The sequence below is a fragment of the Gekko japonicus genome, unplaced genomic scaffold (genome assembly GCF_001447785.1).
Source record: "Gekko japonicus isolate JY-2015 unplaced genomic scaffold, Gekko_japonicus_V1.1 scaffold77, whole genome shotgun sequence".
NCBI lineage: Eukaryota > Metazoa > Chordata > Lepidosauria > Squamata > Gekkonidae > Gekko > Gekko japonicus.
Genome location: NW_015161405.1, coordinates 176,928 through 193,272, shown reverse-complemented (window position 1 = coordinate 193,272; position 16,345 = coordinate 176,928). Strand labels below are relative to the sequence as shown.

General features: G+C 40.4%; 1 protein-coding gene across 1 annotated transcript in view; it reads right to left on the bottom strand.

Annotated features, from left to right (window-relative positions):
* Positions 1-15,097, bottom strand: part of AHR (aryl hydrocarbon receptor) — a 76,972-nt gene extending 61,875 nt beyond the window's left edge. The window contains exons 1-2 of the mRNA XM_015426184.1: positions 14,115-15,097; positions 3,029-3,216 (exon numbers count right to left, since the gene is read on the bottom strand). Coding sequence (XP_015281670.1) covers positions 3,029-3,216; positions 14,115-14,170 — 244 coding nt within the window. The 5' untranslated portion in view covers positions 14,171-15,097. The remainder of the gene's footprint in view (positions 1-3,028; positions 3,217-14,114) is intronic.
* Between the last annotated feature and the right edge of the window lie 1,248 nt (positions 15,098-16,345).

Sequence of the window (16,345 nt, the reverse complement as noted above, 5' to 3'; positions counted from 1 at the left end):
CCCAACACTCCAGGTATTTCCCTCCTTATAGCTGGCAACCCTACTTTCCCCTCAGTGCCTGATGGTAGGCAACTTAGTTTGGTCCAGTCACCTACTTTGGCCTTTGGGAGAAAACATATTGGGGCCAATCCTGATAGGGTTGCCAACTCCCGATGGGAAATTCCTGGAGATTTGAGGGATGGAGCCTGAAGAGGGTGAGGTTTGAGGAGGGGTGGGACCTCAGACAGGTACAATGCCATAGACTCCACCCTCCAAACCACTCAGTCCCTCATGGGGAACCATTGTTGCCAATCTCCAGGTGAGGGCTGGAGACCACTCAAAATTACAATTGCTCTGCAGAAGGGAGGGCAGAAGTCAGCTGAAGTCAAAGGGGCAGATAATGGTAGGTTGATGGTTAGCTGCGAAGGAGATGGGGTTGCCAACTCCAGGCTGGCAAATTCCTGGGGATTTGAGGGGTGGAGCCTGGAGAGGGTGGGGTTTGCGGAGGGGTGGGACATCAGACAGGTAGAATGCCATAGACTCCACCCTCCAAACCAGCCATTTCGTCCTGGGTAACAATTGTTGCCAATTTCCAGGTGAGGCCTACAGATCACTCAAAATTACAACTGCTCTTCAGGGAGCAGAGATCAGTTCCTCTGGAGAAAACAGTGGACTCTGCCATTATTCCCTGCTGAGGTCACCACAGCAAAATGACACTGTTTGCCCAAAGCCAGAGCACTCCCCCAGAGCCTCTTTCTAGATCCCGTTGTATTTATTTCCACAACGGGCTTTACTGCTAGTAATACAATAAAAAACCAACTCTCAAAACTGAAGTAGAACTATTTTATTAATCATTCATTCAACTGTGACAAAGACAATGTTTCTAAATAAATGTTTGCTCAGTTTATATCTAATTTATCTTTATTAACAAAAGGTCAAGTTAGCTAGGAAGGATTTACTAAGTTGTTCAGAGTTCACAGAATTCTCGGGAAAAAACAGATTTATAAAATGGCAGTAACATATTGTTTGGCAATGCCATGCGGTTTCTCTCTTTTGAAATACAATTTGAGAGAGCCAGTGTGTATCCTAATTTTTTATTCTGCAGCATGTCTAATGCCTGCATAAGATATCAGAAACATTTAACTCCCTGTTCATAACTCTCCTGCAAAACTTGACAAGTTATAATTGTGAACTAATCTCACAAGACACACCACTAACATCCAAGCAACAACCTAATGCTTGGAAACACGTTAAAAGCTCTTTTAACTGAGCTGACTGAACTTTTGATTCTACAGCACCAAAACCAGATTTACATCATTTTCCAATTTAAAAAAAGTTATAAAATATAGAAATACTTAAAATATATTTCTATACAAAATATGCAAACTTTGTAACTTCCTTAAGTTCTACATTTGTACATCCAAGTGCTTTTATATAAATTAATTTTCTGTAATCAAGGGGTCGCTACTTTCTACTAGAGCTGTTCTCAACTTAATGCTTCTAACTTTTTTTACTACTTTCTAATAACCATTTTCTTTCAGCTGAGGTCTGATCATCTGCACTATATTTTTAACTTTTTAATTGTGAAACCACAACAGAAATACAAATGACTGAATAGCATGAAATAATTTCTGAACATCAGACAGTGCAATGAAACCGAGTCCTGCTATGTTGTTGCATGATTATCAGAGCACGCAAGAAGGCAACAATATCATTGAACCACAAATGACAATTTAATCCAAGATCTGCTCCAGCTTTCTTTTTTAAGTTCCCATTTTATCTATATGTATTTTTACTAATAGCTATTACTGAAGTCCATATCTTACACTATTGGTTAACTAATGATACTGCATGATATGAGCTAGGTAATTCAGGATACTTACTGGACTTCAATAAAATCAAGCTTTTTGCTTCTCCCCATGATCTAGGCAGTAGCTTTATTGCAATTCATAACCCCAGGTAGAGGGGTTTTAGTAGTCTCAATAAAGCACTTCAGTATTAATCCATCTGAAACAAACTTTTCTATTCTTAAGTTTTTAAACAACAGATTTTACCTCTTCTACTGAGAATGGGACCCCCAATTTTTGTCAATCAACTTCCGTTACTCATGATACCTTCTCCAGATACTCCCTCCAGACTTTTCTTCATGCTCCCCCATACCCCTTTATGCTAGTTATGACTCTCCAAGCAGGAATGTGCTACACTATCATATGCTTTTATTCAGATTACCATTTTACACAATAGAAGTTTTCCCACTGTTACAGTCGCAAGCAATACCATCTACTGCTATGCCTCCTTTCCCGTAACAGAGTTCCTGCTTCAAACCACCACCACCCCATGCTTGAAGAGGGAGTGAATAAGCAAGACTGGATAGGATTGTGTGTTTCTTCAGAACTTTTTATTTTCTGAGAAACAACAAGTTTAGGAAACATGGTAAAAAGACAAAGAGGGGGATGCACACTTTGTTTCAGAATAACAAATTTAGGAATTTAGTGAAAAGATTAGATAGAAAGGGGAAGGGGATATGATACTTAATCAAGAGCAAGCAGAAAGGGATGACAGTGGTAAGGCTTGCTCTAGACTTCTTCTCACATTCTCTCTCAATTATTGCACTCAATCATTAGCAAGTGTGCTACATACATGATCAGGCTTTGCCAATAGCCTGGCAATGCAAAGGAGCTTGGGCTAGCACCAGGGACTCTGCTTGAAGAAGGAAAAGAAGTTGACTAAATGGGATTTATGAATGGACTGTGGTCTGTTATGTACCTCTGGCAGATTAATTAGGTTTATGCAACAACCTGTGTTTGTCTCTTTATTAGGACATCTGAATGCAGCCAATATTCTACAGACCACCTAAACATAAGATAAAACTCTGAACGGGTCATTAAGAACACTACTTCCAACATTTTAAGGCACTGCAATGCATTGCGTTAATAAGAAAAAACATTTTGGACATACTGGACACTTCAGTCCTTTAGCACAGAACTACTTCAACTAACAGTGCAGTACATTTACAGTCATTCATGAAAAACAAACTCAAATTTCTTACCATCAAAGAAACTTTTGGCTCTCAGGTAACTAACACTGAGCCTAAGCACAGACAGTTTATCCAGCTTGGCAATAACATCCTGAGGGAATGGCAGAAGACCAGCCAGGCGATCTAACTCTGCATTCAGTCGGTCTCTGTGCCTTTTTGATGGGTTAGACTTGGCTCCCTCAGGAGGGGAAGGTTTCACTCTGCCATTAGAGAAGAAAATAGTATAAGGTCAAATTTTAAAATATCAATACAATTAATAAAAATGTCTGTCATTTATTGCACAAAACAATAATTTTAGTAATTATGTCAATTCAAGACTATGAAGCTCCTAAGCACATTTTTACTTCCAAATGAAGCTCTTTCCTCTCAAATATAAGCTATAAAAGACAGAGGGGAGATCTGCTTTCTTTTTCTTGCTCCTGGCATACAAGCAAAAGCTTCATCACTCTTTAGGGTCTGGAGTTATAACAAACTTTTGGAAATAATACAAATACCTTAAAGCACATTAATAAGTGCCTCAATCCCAGTTCACAAGAGTGACTGCCACAAACTTCAACAAGTGGCAAACGTCATGAGATTCTAGCCATTTGTACCATAGCAGGGGTGGAAACTAGTCAATGGGTCAAAAATAGTGGTTTTACTGACCAAAATTTTAAAAAACCTGACCAAATACTGACAAAAAACTGACAAACTACATAACAATTTAATGTCATCCTATTGATAAGCTAGTGTTTTAAATGTAAATCTAGGACTTCATTAAAAATGATTATTATCTGGCCTCCACCATCCCTATAGCCAGCGCCATAGTCAGATGTGATCCAGATAAAAGGATTGCACACCTTTTCATCGAATGTTTTAAAATGAAGACAAGACAATATTTTCATTATTGTATAAAATGTAAGGCAAAAAAGATTCCTTTTAAAAATAGTCACATACTGTACATAATAAAACAGCAAAACCTATTAAAAACCACACATAAAGTAATCATTATTACAACAAAACATAATTACTGTAAGGTAAGACTTGTCTTTGCTTTTACTTTATCTTTGGTTTTTTGATGAAAAAAGAAGTTATTAATGAACTCTTTAGTTTCTCAACAGTTTTCCGCACTGCATCCGCAAGCATTTTTTTCTTGTCCTCTTCTTCCATTGCTTTCTCCACTCCTAGCTGAGCTGTGCTGTGCCAAAACCCACCATATCCTTTTTCTCAGCAGCCTCCTTTCCATGCTTGGTTGCATCATTTTAGCAACGTTCAAACAGCCATCCTCTTCTCATTCTGTTGTCTCAGTCTTTTTAGTTTTGCTTCCTTCTCTTGTATACTATCCTTTTCTCTATCTTCTTAAACCTTTCTAACTCCTCTGCTTTTTCCCCTTCTTTCTTTTCTTTTTACTCCTCTTTAATGACATACTGTTCATCACAATATTGCTTGTAATGAACATGAACTGCTCTTGCCATCTGTAAAAGCTCCTGTGTGATAGTAACATGGTATACATTATTTTCATATACATGATATAAAGTTTCTTTGACGATTAGGTGGGCATTCAAAGTTCTCTCTGACATCCAGACCCTTTCATTGGTCAAAATGCATCCACTTTTTGAAAACCCTTTCTATGTCCGTATTACCATGCAATAATGATAATGCTGCTTTAACCACCTTGGTAACCCGCCAACCCAGCGGCTCGAAAGTAATTGCAAGTAGAGAAATGGGTACCTGCCTTAGAGGCGGGGGGCACCCACCTCCTGGTTCCGTGCCAGGAGGGTTGACGGCGACGATGGCAGTAAGAGAAGCTGCGATGGCGAGGAAGAACAATGGCAGCATCTGGTGGACCGTAGGAGCGACGACGACATTGGATCGAGGCGGGACCGGATGACGCAACTGCGGAGCGACGCGGCGCGGCTGGAGCCCGAAGGGATGAGTAGCCGGGAACGCCGCAGTCCAGGAGCAGTGCGCATCAACGGAGGGTCCATCTGCAGCCCGCTGATGGTCTTGTCGCCCTAGGTAGGATCTGACTACAATAATGTAGGCCACCTGTAAACCGCTCTGAGACCCAGTAGGGGTCATGAGCGGCATAGAAGTCACATGTAAATAAATAAATAAATAAATAAAATAACCAGTGGGTATTTTGGATCTCCAGATGGGTGTGTCTTTTCAAATAACTGATTCCAGTATGTATCTATGCGGCAAGTTTCACTAGCAGTTTCATCTTGAAGTCTAAAGAAGATTCCATTTATCTGCAATCATGTCCAGTGGAATATCCATCGGGAGTGCTGCTGCTACTTTCATTATATCCTTGTTGGTTCCTTCCTTGACCTTCTATGCTGGAGCTAAACATTGAAGATACCTAAAGATGGGCTTGTCCAAAGATGACTGAAGTAAAAGGTGTTTGCAGGCTGCTACAAAATTTTTTGCTCCCGTTAAAAAGAGTAGCTGTTCCTTTTCAGAAAGTTTTTTCAGTTCGTCACAGATTCTGCTTTCACTGATTACTTCTCTCACAGGCATGTAGTGCTCATCACTGAAGGCTTCAAGAGACAATGGTGCTGAACTCTTACAAACACAATTCATTATGGTTCTTGTGAGTGCTTTTACTTCACTATGCATCACATGCACCAAAGGCTCTTCTTTCTGGAACACTCCAGTGAACTTTGTAAATAAACGGGCACTCATGCAAAAAAATATCACCTCTGCTTTCATTGTCTCGTGTTTTAAGAGGTTAATTATGTTTCTATACGTTGTGGAAGATTTCACCAAATCACTTTTACTCTTAGGAACAAAACAATCTGTCTTCTCACTGGGAAGTCATGTTTTCCCCAAAATGCAGTAATGGGGGGGGGGGGGGAACACAACTGCATTTACAAAAATCAATGAAATACTGACTTTACTGACCAATTTTTTTAAAAAACTGACTTTTACTGATTTTACTGACCATTTCCCACCCCTGCCTAGCATTGCACACACTCATCCTGCAAATGGCTAATCAACATGGTGGGAAACACATGTATTAACAGCTTGTCAAATGAAGCAGCCTGTACACAATTATGGCTTCAAGCAACTACAAACACAGCAACATGAACCTGTGAACTGGGATTCAATTGAAGCCCAAAGAGAACTAGTAAGGATTCTTGTTTCCTCTAACCTGTCCATATCTACAAGCAATGCTAGCCATCACACATCCCTTATTAGGACAAGGAAGGTCTAGTATCACTTCATTCTTGTAGTCATTAGTGTGGCAAGTATAAATCAGTAGTTTTTCCTACTCAGATTTCTGTAGGGTTAGTATTCTCAGCTTTGGGAACCAGACACCTTTCCTGCCTCATCTCCAAAGGCAGCTGTACCTGAACAGGGCCTTTGGCAATGATCCCAAGTAAAATACAGTTCAACATGGAATAAGGTCCATGCTAGCACCAGCATTTGAATTGTTTCTGGAATCTAACTAGAAGTCAAAGAAACACATATGTAATATGTTTACTGTAGAAGTCCCAATTAACCTAGCTCCTGGCACTGCAGACCAGATGAAGATTACAAATGCTTTTCAAAAGCGGTCCGTCATAACACATAGCAGTTGTTCAGTCTGAAATTTACTAGGATTGCAGCAAGATCTACTTTCCAATTAGAAGGCACAGTGGAGCACCAAATGAAGTCAATGAAAGGAATTTCTGGTCCCAGATGCCACTGTGAGAACCTAAAAGCAGATACAGTAACTGTAAGCTTTATCCTTACTGCTGTAACTATAAGCTTTATCTTGTAAGCTTTATCCTTAAAAAGAGAATGGAACCACAGCCAAGAAATGCCAAATAATGCCTCCATCATCATCACTGAACAACCAACCAAAATAATCTCTAGAGTGGATTCTACCCCTATCCTACCAATCCACTGAGCAAAGTTTGCTTATTGAAATATATAAGTACTTAAACTTTGCTCGCCTTTCCTTTTTGCTCAAGTTTAAACTTCCTACAATTTAAGGAGCTTTCTTCCAACTTAAGTGGCTCTTCTGTTGGAGGCCTGTTACTTGGAAGATGGCTGGATCCACCTCTCTGTCTTGTCTGATAGTGTTTCAGTTTGTTAGCACAGGGCTCATGGAGTTGCATACAGATTCCCCTCCCCCCCCAGGTATGCAGATAATAAATCATTTAGAATTTAAAAGGTCAATGCCTAACACATTCTTGTTTTAGACTTTTTTATTAACTGTACCTGTTCACCTACACATCTTGTTAATTTTGTCCTGTGCTTTGTTTTAGCAACAGCTGAATATACTTACTCTCCAAACCTGCTTCAAGACCAACCCACCAACTTATTTTTTAAAGTTACTGCAAGTTTCAGGGTTATGCAAATTGGCAAATAATTTTGGGTGAAAGGTGTACAAAAATACATTAGAAGTTAGCCCCAGGACAAGGGACAGAATTGAAAAATAAGTGCTGATGTGAAAAAGTAGATTATAAATGCACTAAATAAATAATGGAGCAACAAATTCCTCCAATACCCTCTGTAGAATCTAAAAGTAATTATTAATTCTAATTCTGTACACCTTAAACCTTCACAGGTTTTTAGATAAGGAAATACTAAAAGATGGACAAGATATTATTTACAATGCTTTGTGTATTATCAAGCAATAATGCAAAAAATATATTCCTGGCCATTGGTTAATTATTAACAATATTCAAACAGGCTAGGCATTTTGTACATTGTTTAATATCTCAACTATCAGCACTTCACACATCTATTAACATTTATGCAGAATATACAGAATTCTGAATATAACTGAATTCATTTCAGTTAACTGAAGTGCTTGACCGTAAGCAGTGAGATTTAACAAAGTTCATTCTATGTACTTTTAATAGCCTACTAAATGTGAGACTTGAATTTTCAGAGAATAATTGCATTCTGGCATATAGCAAAAAATTACAAGAATTATTATTACTATGCCTTGCAATAGTTAGAAAGAATTATTATATTGGAAATATTGGTAAGTTTACAGTTGGTAAGTCTTTTATTAAAGATTGTCCTTTTCTGTTAATGGATTAGATATACCAAATGAAGCACAAAATTTTCTGCAATGCAAAATAAGCAACTGTCAGTCAATTACTACAAGTTAGGGGGGAGACTAAGATGTAAGCCTAGATCGCTCTGCTTTATAATAGCCCTCAATACTGAAGACAAAAATGCTTACAAAGCAGAAATAGGAGCAGAAAATCACCAACCTGGAGAAAATTCAACCTGTGAATGTGTAAGAGTTAACTGGAAATGGTTGCATCCCACTCCACTGTACTTAGATTTCACTGTTTGTCATTATGACTGCAACACACAGTGCCTGAAACATGGACCTAAACATTTGTAATGTACTAAATAGCTTATTACAGCACTCTATCTTCTGCTAAACAAGAAGATTCAGCTAAAATCTCTAAGCAATTCAACTGTAATAATGTCGTTGTGATGCATGCTCCAAGGATCTATCTATTATGACAGAAAGAGAAGGCTCAAAAGAAACAGGAATACAGAGCTGTTGGGAGCTGACAGAACACTACAAACACACAAAAAGATCAGAAATTGTTGGATATCCAGAGCAAAGTCAGGAGTCTAACTGTGAGCATCTCAATGGCTTTAATGTAATGTACTGAGTTTTGAAAATACCATAACTATGAGCCTTGAGTTTCCCAGCACTAATCTCGACAATAGCTTTCCTTTAGGGCAAAAGTTCATCTATTAGACTATGGCACCAGCACATCTCTTTAAAGAAGAAATTTAAAGTGTTTTGATGTCTTCAGATAAAATTATATTCAAATACAGATCCATTATGGCAACAAATGCATGAAAAGCAAGAACTGCAAAACACGCCACTCAATAAGAGGATATTCCCAGTTTCACACATAACAAAAGCTCTTAAAAGCTGGACAAAATCCATATAGAATTTAAAAACTGCAATATGTTTCACTTAGAAATACACTTCATATTATGCTGTTTACACATATTACCATAATTCCCCAATAAGAAGAAAGTTCATCATCACCTGATAAGTAGCGCTGTTACTTAAACAGGTATAGTCACATGCTTCCTATTTATTCTTTTAAATGTATGCCAATCTGTAATATTAAACTTCAACGCTTGAGGGGGTGGGAAGAGGTCATACTTATTCAGTTCAGATAATATTTGACGCAGACAAAAAACATAGCTTAGGAACCCCATTTGGGTGGAACAGCGGCATAAAAATGTTTTAAAGGAAATAAATATTGTCATACATGAATGAATTGAATTTTGGTGTTAAGTAGCAATTGGGGAGGGGAAATAAATACCACCAGTTTAAATGCCTTTTCAAAGCCTGTTTTATCGAGTCAAATCTTCCAAGATATATTTCATTTACTATTTCTAAGGCTTCTGAAAATTTAACCTTATTCTGTAAATACTTATACTACTATTGTTTAGCCTTCTCCTAGGTCCTGACTGCTTCCTGCCATTGTACACATATATTTTAAAGTGCATCTCCAAATTGGAAGATGTGTTAAAAATATTAATTTAAGAAATGTAAAAGTTCCAAGATTTATTTTTTTTAATCTAGTGATGTTCACCAACACATGACAAATACGAAAGAGACAATTTACAGATAAGTCAAAGAGATTTTTAAAAATTCTTTCCAAGTCTATTAAAAACAATGGCCAACTATCTCTGGCATCAAATAATTAGCATATGTCTTCATAAAGAAAGCCTTTAAGTATCTTATTGTCATGAAATGACATAATGACACCTAAAAATAATGATTGATACCATGTACATTGAATATAAATATTGAAATGAAAAGGAATCATTATACTTTCAATTCTTAGACAATGAAAGGTACCAAAAACCTACAGCCTGAAAAAAGAAAAGAAAGCAAGTTAGAATTGGAATTCCCAAACCCATGCTGCAGTGAGGCTTATTAAGTCAGGGAAGGGGTAAAGCAGCAAAATAAAGGGGGGGGGGGAGACACCTATCTGAGTCTCACAGACTGTAACATACAAATAAATCCTATGACCCACTGAACCCACACAGTAGCTTGTGACATCCAACAGCCAGTGAATCTCCAGCACATAGTTGCAAGCTACACACAGCTACAGCTCTGACTCTAGCCCCTCAGTAAGGCACTAGTGAAAAAGAACTGAGCATTTTTGCCCCTTGAATGACATTAAGTTTAGTGTCCTGTGGAGGCTGGCACAGTACTCATGGTGGGCATAGGTAAGAAAAGTGCAAAAAGCCTCTTCGCTGGGCAGCCAAGCCAAATAATTCTACTTCCTGAGCAGGTGGAGCAAACTAGTCACAAGCTTTGTAAAAAACAGAGGCTTTCCTCACTCACTCCCTAAATAAGTAATCAGTATCCATGAAGCTGCAAAGTATCACAGAAATGCTGCATTCACAATGGGGTGTCATTTCCCTAGATTATGCCCATAAAGAGCTTCCTAAAGGAAACAAAACTTTTCAAACAACTTGGCAAGTATGGAAAACAAGACAAGAAACACACTGGATCTCTTACAAACCGACTTTCTGCATTCCTCTTCCTGTCCTACCATAATTGAAAACAAAACTCAGGAGACATTATTTATATTATATTAACAGAAGAGACTTGGAGGAAGATCAAAATATAACGACTGATATTATTTTCAAATAATTGTGGTTAAGATTGCAGCCTTAAGCCTGATCCTCTGCATATTTACTGAGAAGTAAGTTCTGGCTTTCGAGCAAGGAAACCTTTACCTTTTACTAAGTTCCACTTAGCTCAATAAAACTTACTTCCAAGTAAACATCCAACGGTTCCAACCTAAGTGCCATCCTAAACACAGTTACACTGAAGTCACTGGGTTTTAGGAAGTCTAACTCTGCTTGGGACAGCTGTGTAAGAAACCTATCAGATTCAAGTGATGTACAGTACACACCAATGCTGGTTTACACTAGGGTTGGCTACCAACTTCTCAAATGTTAATTTAATTGCAATGCAACCCAAAACTGAAATAATGAATATATGAGACTATTTTTCCATCATTATTTCTTTACTCCAGATTTGCATAATGTCCCTTTTATATCCATTAACAACCCATTAGGTACTTTGTCAGCCACTGGGGAAAGAGCAGGTAATAGTAATTCAAGATTCTAAGTCTCAAACATTTTAGAAAATGTAGATCAATTTACAAAAGAACAACTATTAAATACCAGTAACAACTCACGTATGTTTCTCTTTGATGGAATGGGAAGAGTAACTGTACATTGTTACATCAAAACCAGGGTTTCCCCCCTCTTTTAAATCTGCAGTGTTTAAGAAAATGTTCTGTCCAAAACATAGATACAACTTTTAGTTTGAAACTTTCCTTCTACAGGCTGCCCCAAAACCTAACTTCAGCCCTCCTTTAGGTTCATTTATCACTTGTATACCACATCAGTGTCTGTATACTATACTACAGATACAGGAAGACATTCTTGTCAGGTTTAATAAGCAATTGTGTTTATTCCTCCTTACAAACAGACAGCATATTTCAAAAGGTCTCTTTATGAATGATGTCTGACTTGGTTGTGAATATTTTTCATGTATACTTTTTCATGTATACTTCAAGAGTCTACTATTACAGAGCAAACAAAGCCTATACCCCATGAAGCTACAGGGAAGTCAAAGAAGCTTGTGCATAAGTTTTCTAAGATTTCACATGAAAAACGGAAGCTGTACGTCATCAAATCAGCACTCGTGGAAGCTTTTTAACTTCTCAAAGAAAGACTATCTCTAAGTCGACAGTCACTATAAGGACTATCCTGTATATTCTAGAAATTATTACAAAAAGGTAACTTTAAAAAAATGGATGCCAGCAGTCACTCTAGCTTACAAAACAAACTACAACAAGTTACTTAACAGCAAGTGTTGCATAACCAACCACTGTCACGTCTAAAGTAAACTTTGAGCTCATGGCTCTTCTTTTTATATGTGTGCACGGCTGTTCTACAGGCCTCTGAAAACAGAACATGTTCTTCCTAACACAGCTTAATAAGCACAGACAAATTTCATTTAATGAAAACAGATAAAAAAGTCTCAAGCAATTACTTCTATTCTACACCCACAAAGTCAACATTAGACATTTTCATGTTGCAACAGACAAATAAATTATGGTTTTAAAAAAATCTGTGTCTCAAAAGCATTTGACAAACATTATACAATTCAGTTTGTATTGACTGAATTGTTGTATTTATAGGGGACCAGTTTTAATAGAAAAACACAAACATCACAGTCTGGAACAAGTACATATACGCAATAAACTTAGAAACTGCTAACTCGCAGACCCCCAGACAATTCCATTTAGTATACCTTGAAGTCCTTTTGGAAAATACAAAATCAGCAGTGTTACATCACATCACAGAACAAATGTTTCCTCCTTAAACCTATTAGAACAGCAAATATATACTTTTTCTATATGCGACAAAGAATAGAGAAAAACTTTTTAAAACTGTAGTTTCCATATATCTAAACATTATTTCAAATAAAATAATATTAGGGTGTGTCTCAGAATCCAGTCAATCACACAGAATTAATTTTACTTATTACATCCAACTATTTCTAAGAACAGATTTCATTTGAAAACATGATAGCAAAAAGCCCCAGACTACATACAGTGTCCTGTTGAAATAAAAAAAATGTTTTAAGAGCCTTGTTTGAAAAATCACAAGCTTTAATACATTGTTAGAAGAACAGTGTGGGGGGCATATTACAAATATATGGCTCTTTTTAATTGTGTTCCTAGTAATAATGCACCCTGCAAGTATACAGCAATCCTCAAAAGATTTTTACACTGTATGGTACATACACCAACAGACAACCATCAGTGAAACCAACCCTTCTCTGATGCAGAATGATTGCTAACCTTCAAGCTATGGAGGGTGTAGACTTTCCAATTTCCCGGGAGGGGGGGGCTGAGGCTGGGCCAGAGGCATTGCTTTGCTAGGAGCAAGGGTGGCTCCCGGGGGAGGCTGAGCACCTTCCTGAAAATTTCGGCGGGGCTAACGCCCTGCCGCCCCCACAAAGATTACGCCTATGCAGGTAAAAGCAGAGAGCACATTTTCGCCCTCCACACAAACAAACTGTCAAAACATCAAACACTAAAAACTAGATTGATCCACGTGGCCTTTCAAAAATTATTTTAAACTTACATAAACTACTGTGAAGTTATCACCTTAAATGCCTGGCCTTCATAAGAGCCGATACATTAACGACACATTTTCTCACATTCCCCTCCCCACCCCTCCTTCTTCTGATTTTAATCAGCTGCTTGAATTCAAGTGGGTCATCAGAGCTTTGTAAAAATAGAGCCCTGAATCAGGGCTTAATGTGTACCGGGTCTCAGCTGACGAATCTGCAGGAAAAGTACTCAGTGTGTACACAGACAGCCTATTTAAGACTCAGGGACAGGTTTTCCAGAAACATAGGAAATCTCCAAAGTAGAAGCTGGAGCCATAGGCTCTCGTTTTTAAAAATGGAGGGGGGGGGGGACTGCTCTGAAGCCAGTCTTCAAAGTAAGAGGCTGAAAGACTTCCTTGAAACCTCACAAATTATTTACAAACACCGAGCGTCTGTAAGGAAGCCATGAAAGGGAGGGGCGACACACAGATTGCGCAAAACGGCTAGCTCAGGCCACCAAGAGATTTTGCACATGTATCAACATCTCTCATGCCTGGACAAACTGCAATCCAACCGTCCTTCTCTTCTTACTCTCTAACCCTCCCCCCCAAGCCAGAGATAAGCGAAAGGTGCCCTCACATGAAAGTCTTCGTTATTCAAGAAGGCCTTTAATTTAGATTCCCCCCCCCCAAAAAAAAAAGTTAATTAAAGCTAAGAGGGAAAGGAAGGGAAGGTTGAGAGAAGCTGCAATGCGGATGTTGGAAGGGAACAGAAGAGACAAGGCCGCTGCAAGAAGCACATTAAAGGGAAAAGGAGAAGGAAGGCGGGAGGGGAAGCTTATGGGGTGGGAAGAGCGAGTGATTTGAATCCCGAAGCAAGAAATGCAAAAACAAACAAAACACACCGTGAAGCCCCCTCTCTCGCAAGAAAGCACATAACTTATGCATGCGCGCACACACCCCTATCGCCAGCAGCCTTTCTTACATTTTCTGCACGGGTTTCCGCCGCTTACGGCTGGCGTAGGTGACATTGGGGTTCATCTTGCAGCCCACGCCGCAGCTCCAGTTCCTCTTCGCGCCACCAGCCCCAGATGCAGAGATTTCTTCCTCCCTCCCGCCCAGGAGACAGAGAGACACCGGGGGGGGGGGCACCAGCAAGTGCGTCAGCGACGGCTTAGAAAGGTCCCTCCGGGTGCCTGCCGCCTGGGCGAAACAGGTCGCGGCTCCACCCGTGGTTTCCCGGCCCTGCCTCCGCTGCGCCTCCTCCTCCTCCTCCTCCGCGCCGCCTTACGGGTCCCACTGCTGCCCCGGCTGGCTCGGACTCCCCTGAGAGGCAGCCGACTGAGGAAGGGCGGGAAGGGAAGGCGGGGGAGCGAGCCAGGTGCTCGGCGGCGCCGGCGACACCCACTCGTCGCCCTTCTGCCTCGTCTCTTCGGCCACCGGCTCAGAGACAGGTGCGGAGGCGGCCGCCGCGGCTCCCCAGGCAGCTGCCCTTCCTTCCTTCCTCGCCTCTTTCTCGTCAGCGATAAAGCGCCCGAGGCGGCTGGGAGCAGTGAAGCCTCCTCGTCCCCCCTCAGAAACGCCGCGGCCGCTTCGGCGTCGCCAGCCGCTGCTAACGGTGGCCTCCTGGCCACAGGCGCGGTCTCAAAGTCACCCGCTTAGGCAGCCAAGCCTCGGCTCCCTCCCTTTCTCTCTCCCCCGGCGCCCGCCCCACCGCTCACTGAGGAGGCCCCTGTGGGGCTCGGGCGGTGGCAGCGTAAAGGGGCGGTGCGCCGCCATGTTGGGAAGGTCAGGTTGGGGGGAGGCAGCCTACAGAAACTGTCTGCGGTGGACGAGGTGGAGCGTGGAAGAGTCGGCCCTCTTCGGGAGGCTCGGCTTCTCCACGCCGTTCCGCTCAAGGCATCGCTCCGCTGGGTTCTCCCACAGCGCTGCAGCCAGGAGCGGTACGCGTCTGTACGCACAAGAGTCCCTCGGGTCACCCGCGAAAGACTCCTCGCGGACGGAATGCGTCTGCCTTCCATACAGCCCCCAAAGTCGCGCCTGTGCCGATAACATCGTTAAATCTTTTCTTTGGACCTCGAGGAGCCCTCTGGATGCGATGAGTGAAAGGGACTGTTGCGGGGTGTACCTGCTGCTGTTGTGTTCTTAAAACTTGGCTTGCTCGATTTTTAGAGACAATTTGAAGCGACTACTTGCCAGGTGGTGGGAGATTCAGCTTGTTCTGTATAGATATATACTGGATGAGCTTTATTTAAAACTTAGTGAATCTGAAGTTAATCTAAACCACAAGACACTTTTTTATCTAAAGGCAAATTATTAATGGTAAATAATTCACCTTTTTTCATGGCATCACGCAGCCCATTAGAGGGCATTCTTTTACATTCTTACAAGGACCATACATCTGCAATAAAAACAAAGAATCTTGTGGATCTTTAAAGACTAGCAGTTTTATTGTGATACTAGGCAACAGAAATTCAACAAATGCTCGTCCTGAATGTGGTTATTTCAGTTCAAACATGGCTAGGATTAAATAACCCCAAGGAATTAATTGTGTAGGGCACACGCAGATCCTTTCTAGAACAGAGTTAAGGACTCCAGCCTTCTGCTGCAAGAAAGAATATCACTGCAGACTTTTGGAGAAGGAAATGAACCAAAGGATTTAGCAACGTGTTTTCTTCTGCAGCAGCTGAGAAGTCAGTTCTCTTCATCCTCTTATCATCCATTTATTGTTAAGGGAAGAAGAGCTGAGGAGCCAGTGAATTACATGTGATGGGGCAATGGCTAAATCTAGCCACAGATCCAGGAATAGCATGGGAAACAGAGACCTGTAGGGTTTCCATATTAATCCTGTGGTTACAGAATGCTACAATAGAATTACTGTGTAGTCGCTGCTGCTATTATAGTATTACCAAGAAATGCAAGTGTTAATATAATTCAGAGTGCTTGAGAAATAACAGTAAGAGGATTGTGCCACAAGAAAGGAAATGAAAGCTTGGGTTCTTAGGCAGAAATGACCAGGAAGGTACATGGCATTGTGGGTCAACTCTGGTGAGGTGATAGGAGCCAAGATGTAAAGAGTCCTGCTAACATCAAAGCTACTGGATCTACAATACATTTCTACAGGATAAAAGTTCAGAAGCAGGATTGGGATGTCAAGGAGCATAAAACAAAACTCAAAGTCCAGGTCAGTTTTCAAATACAGGAATGTAGACAGAA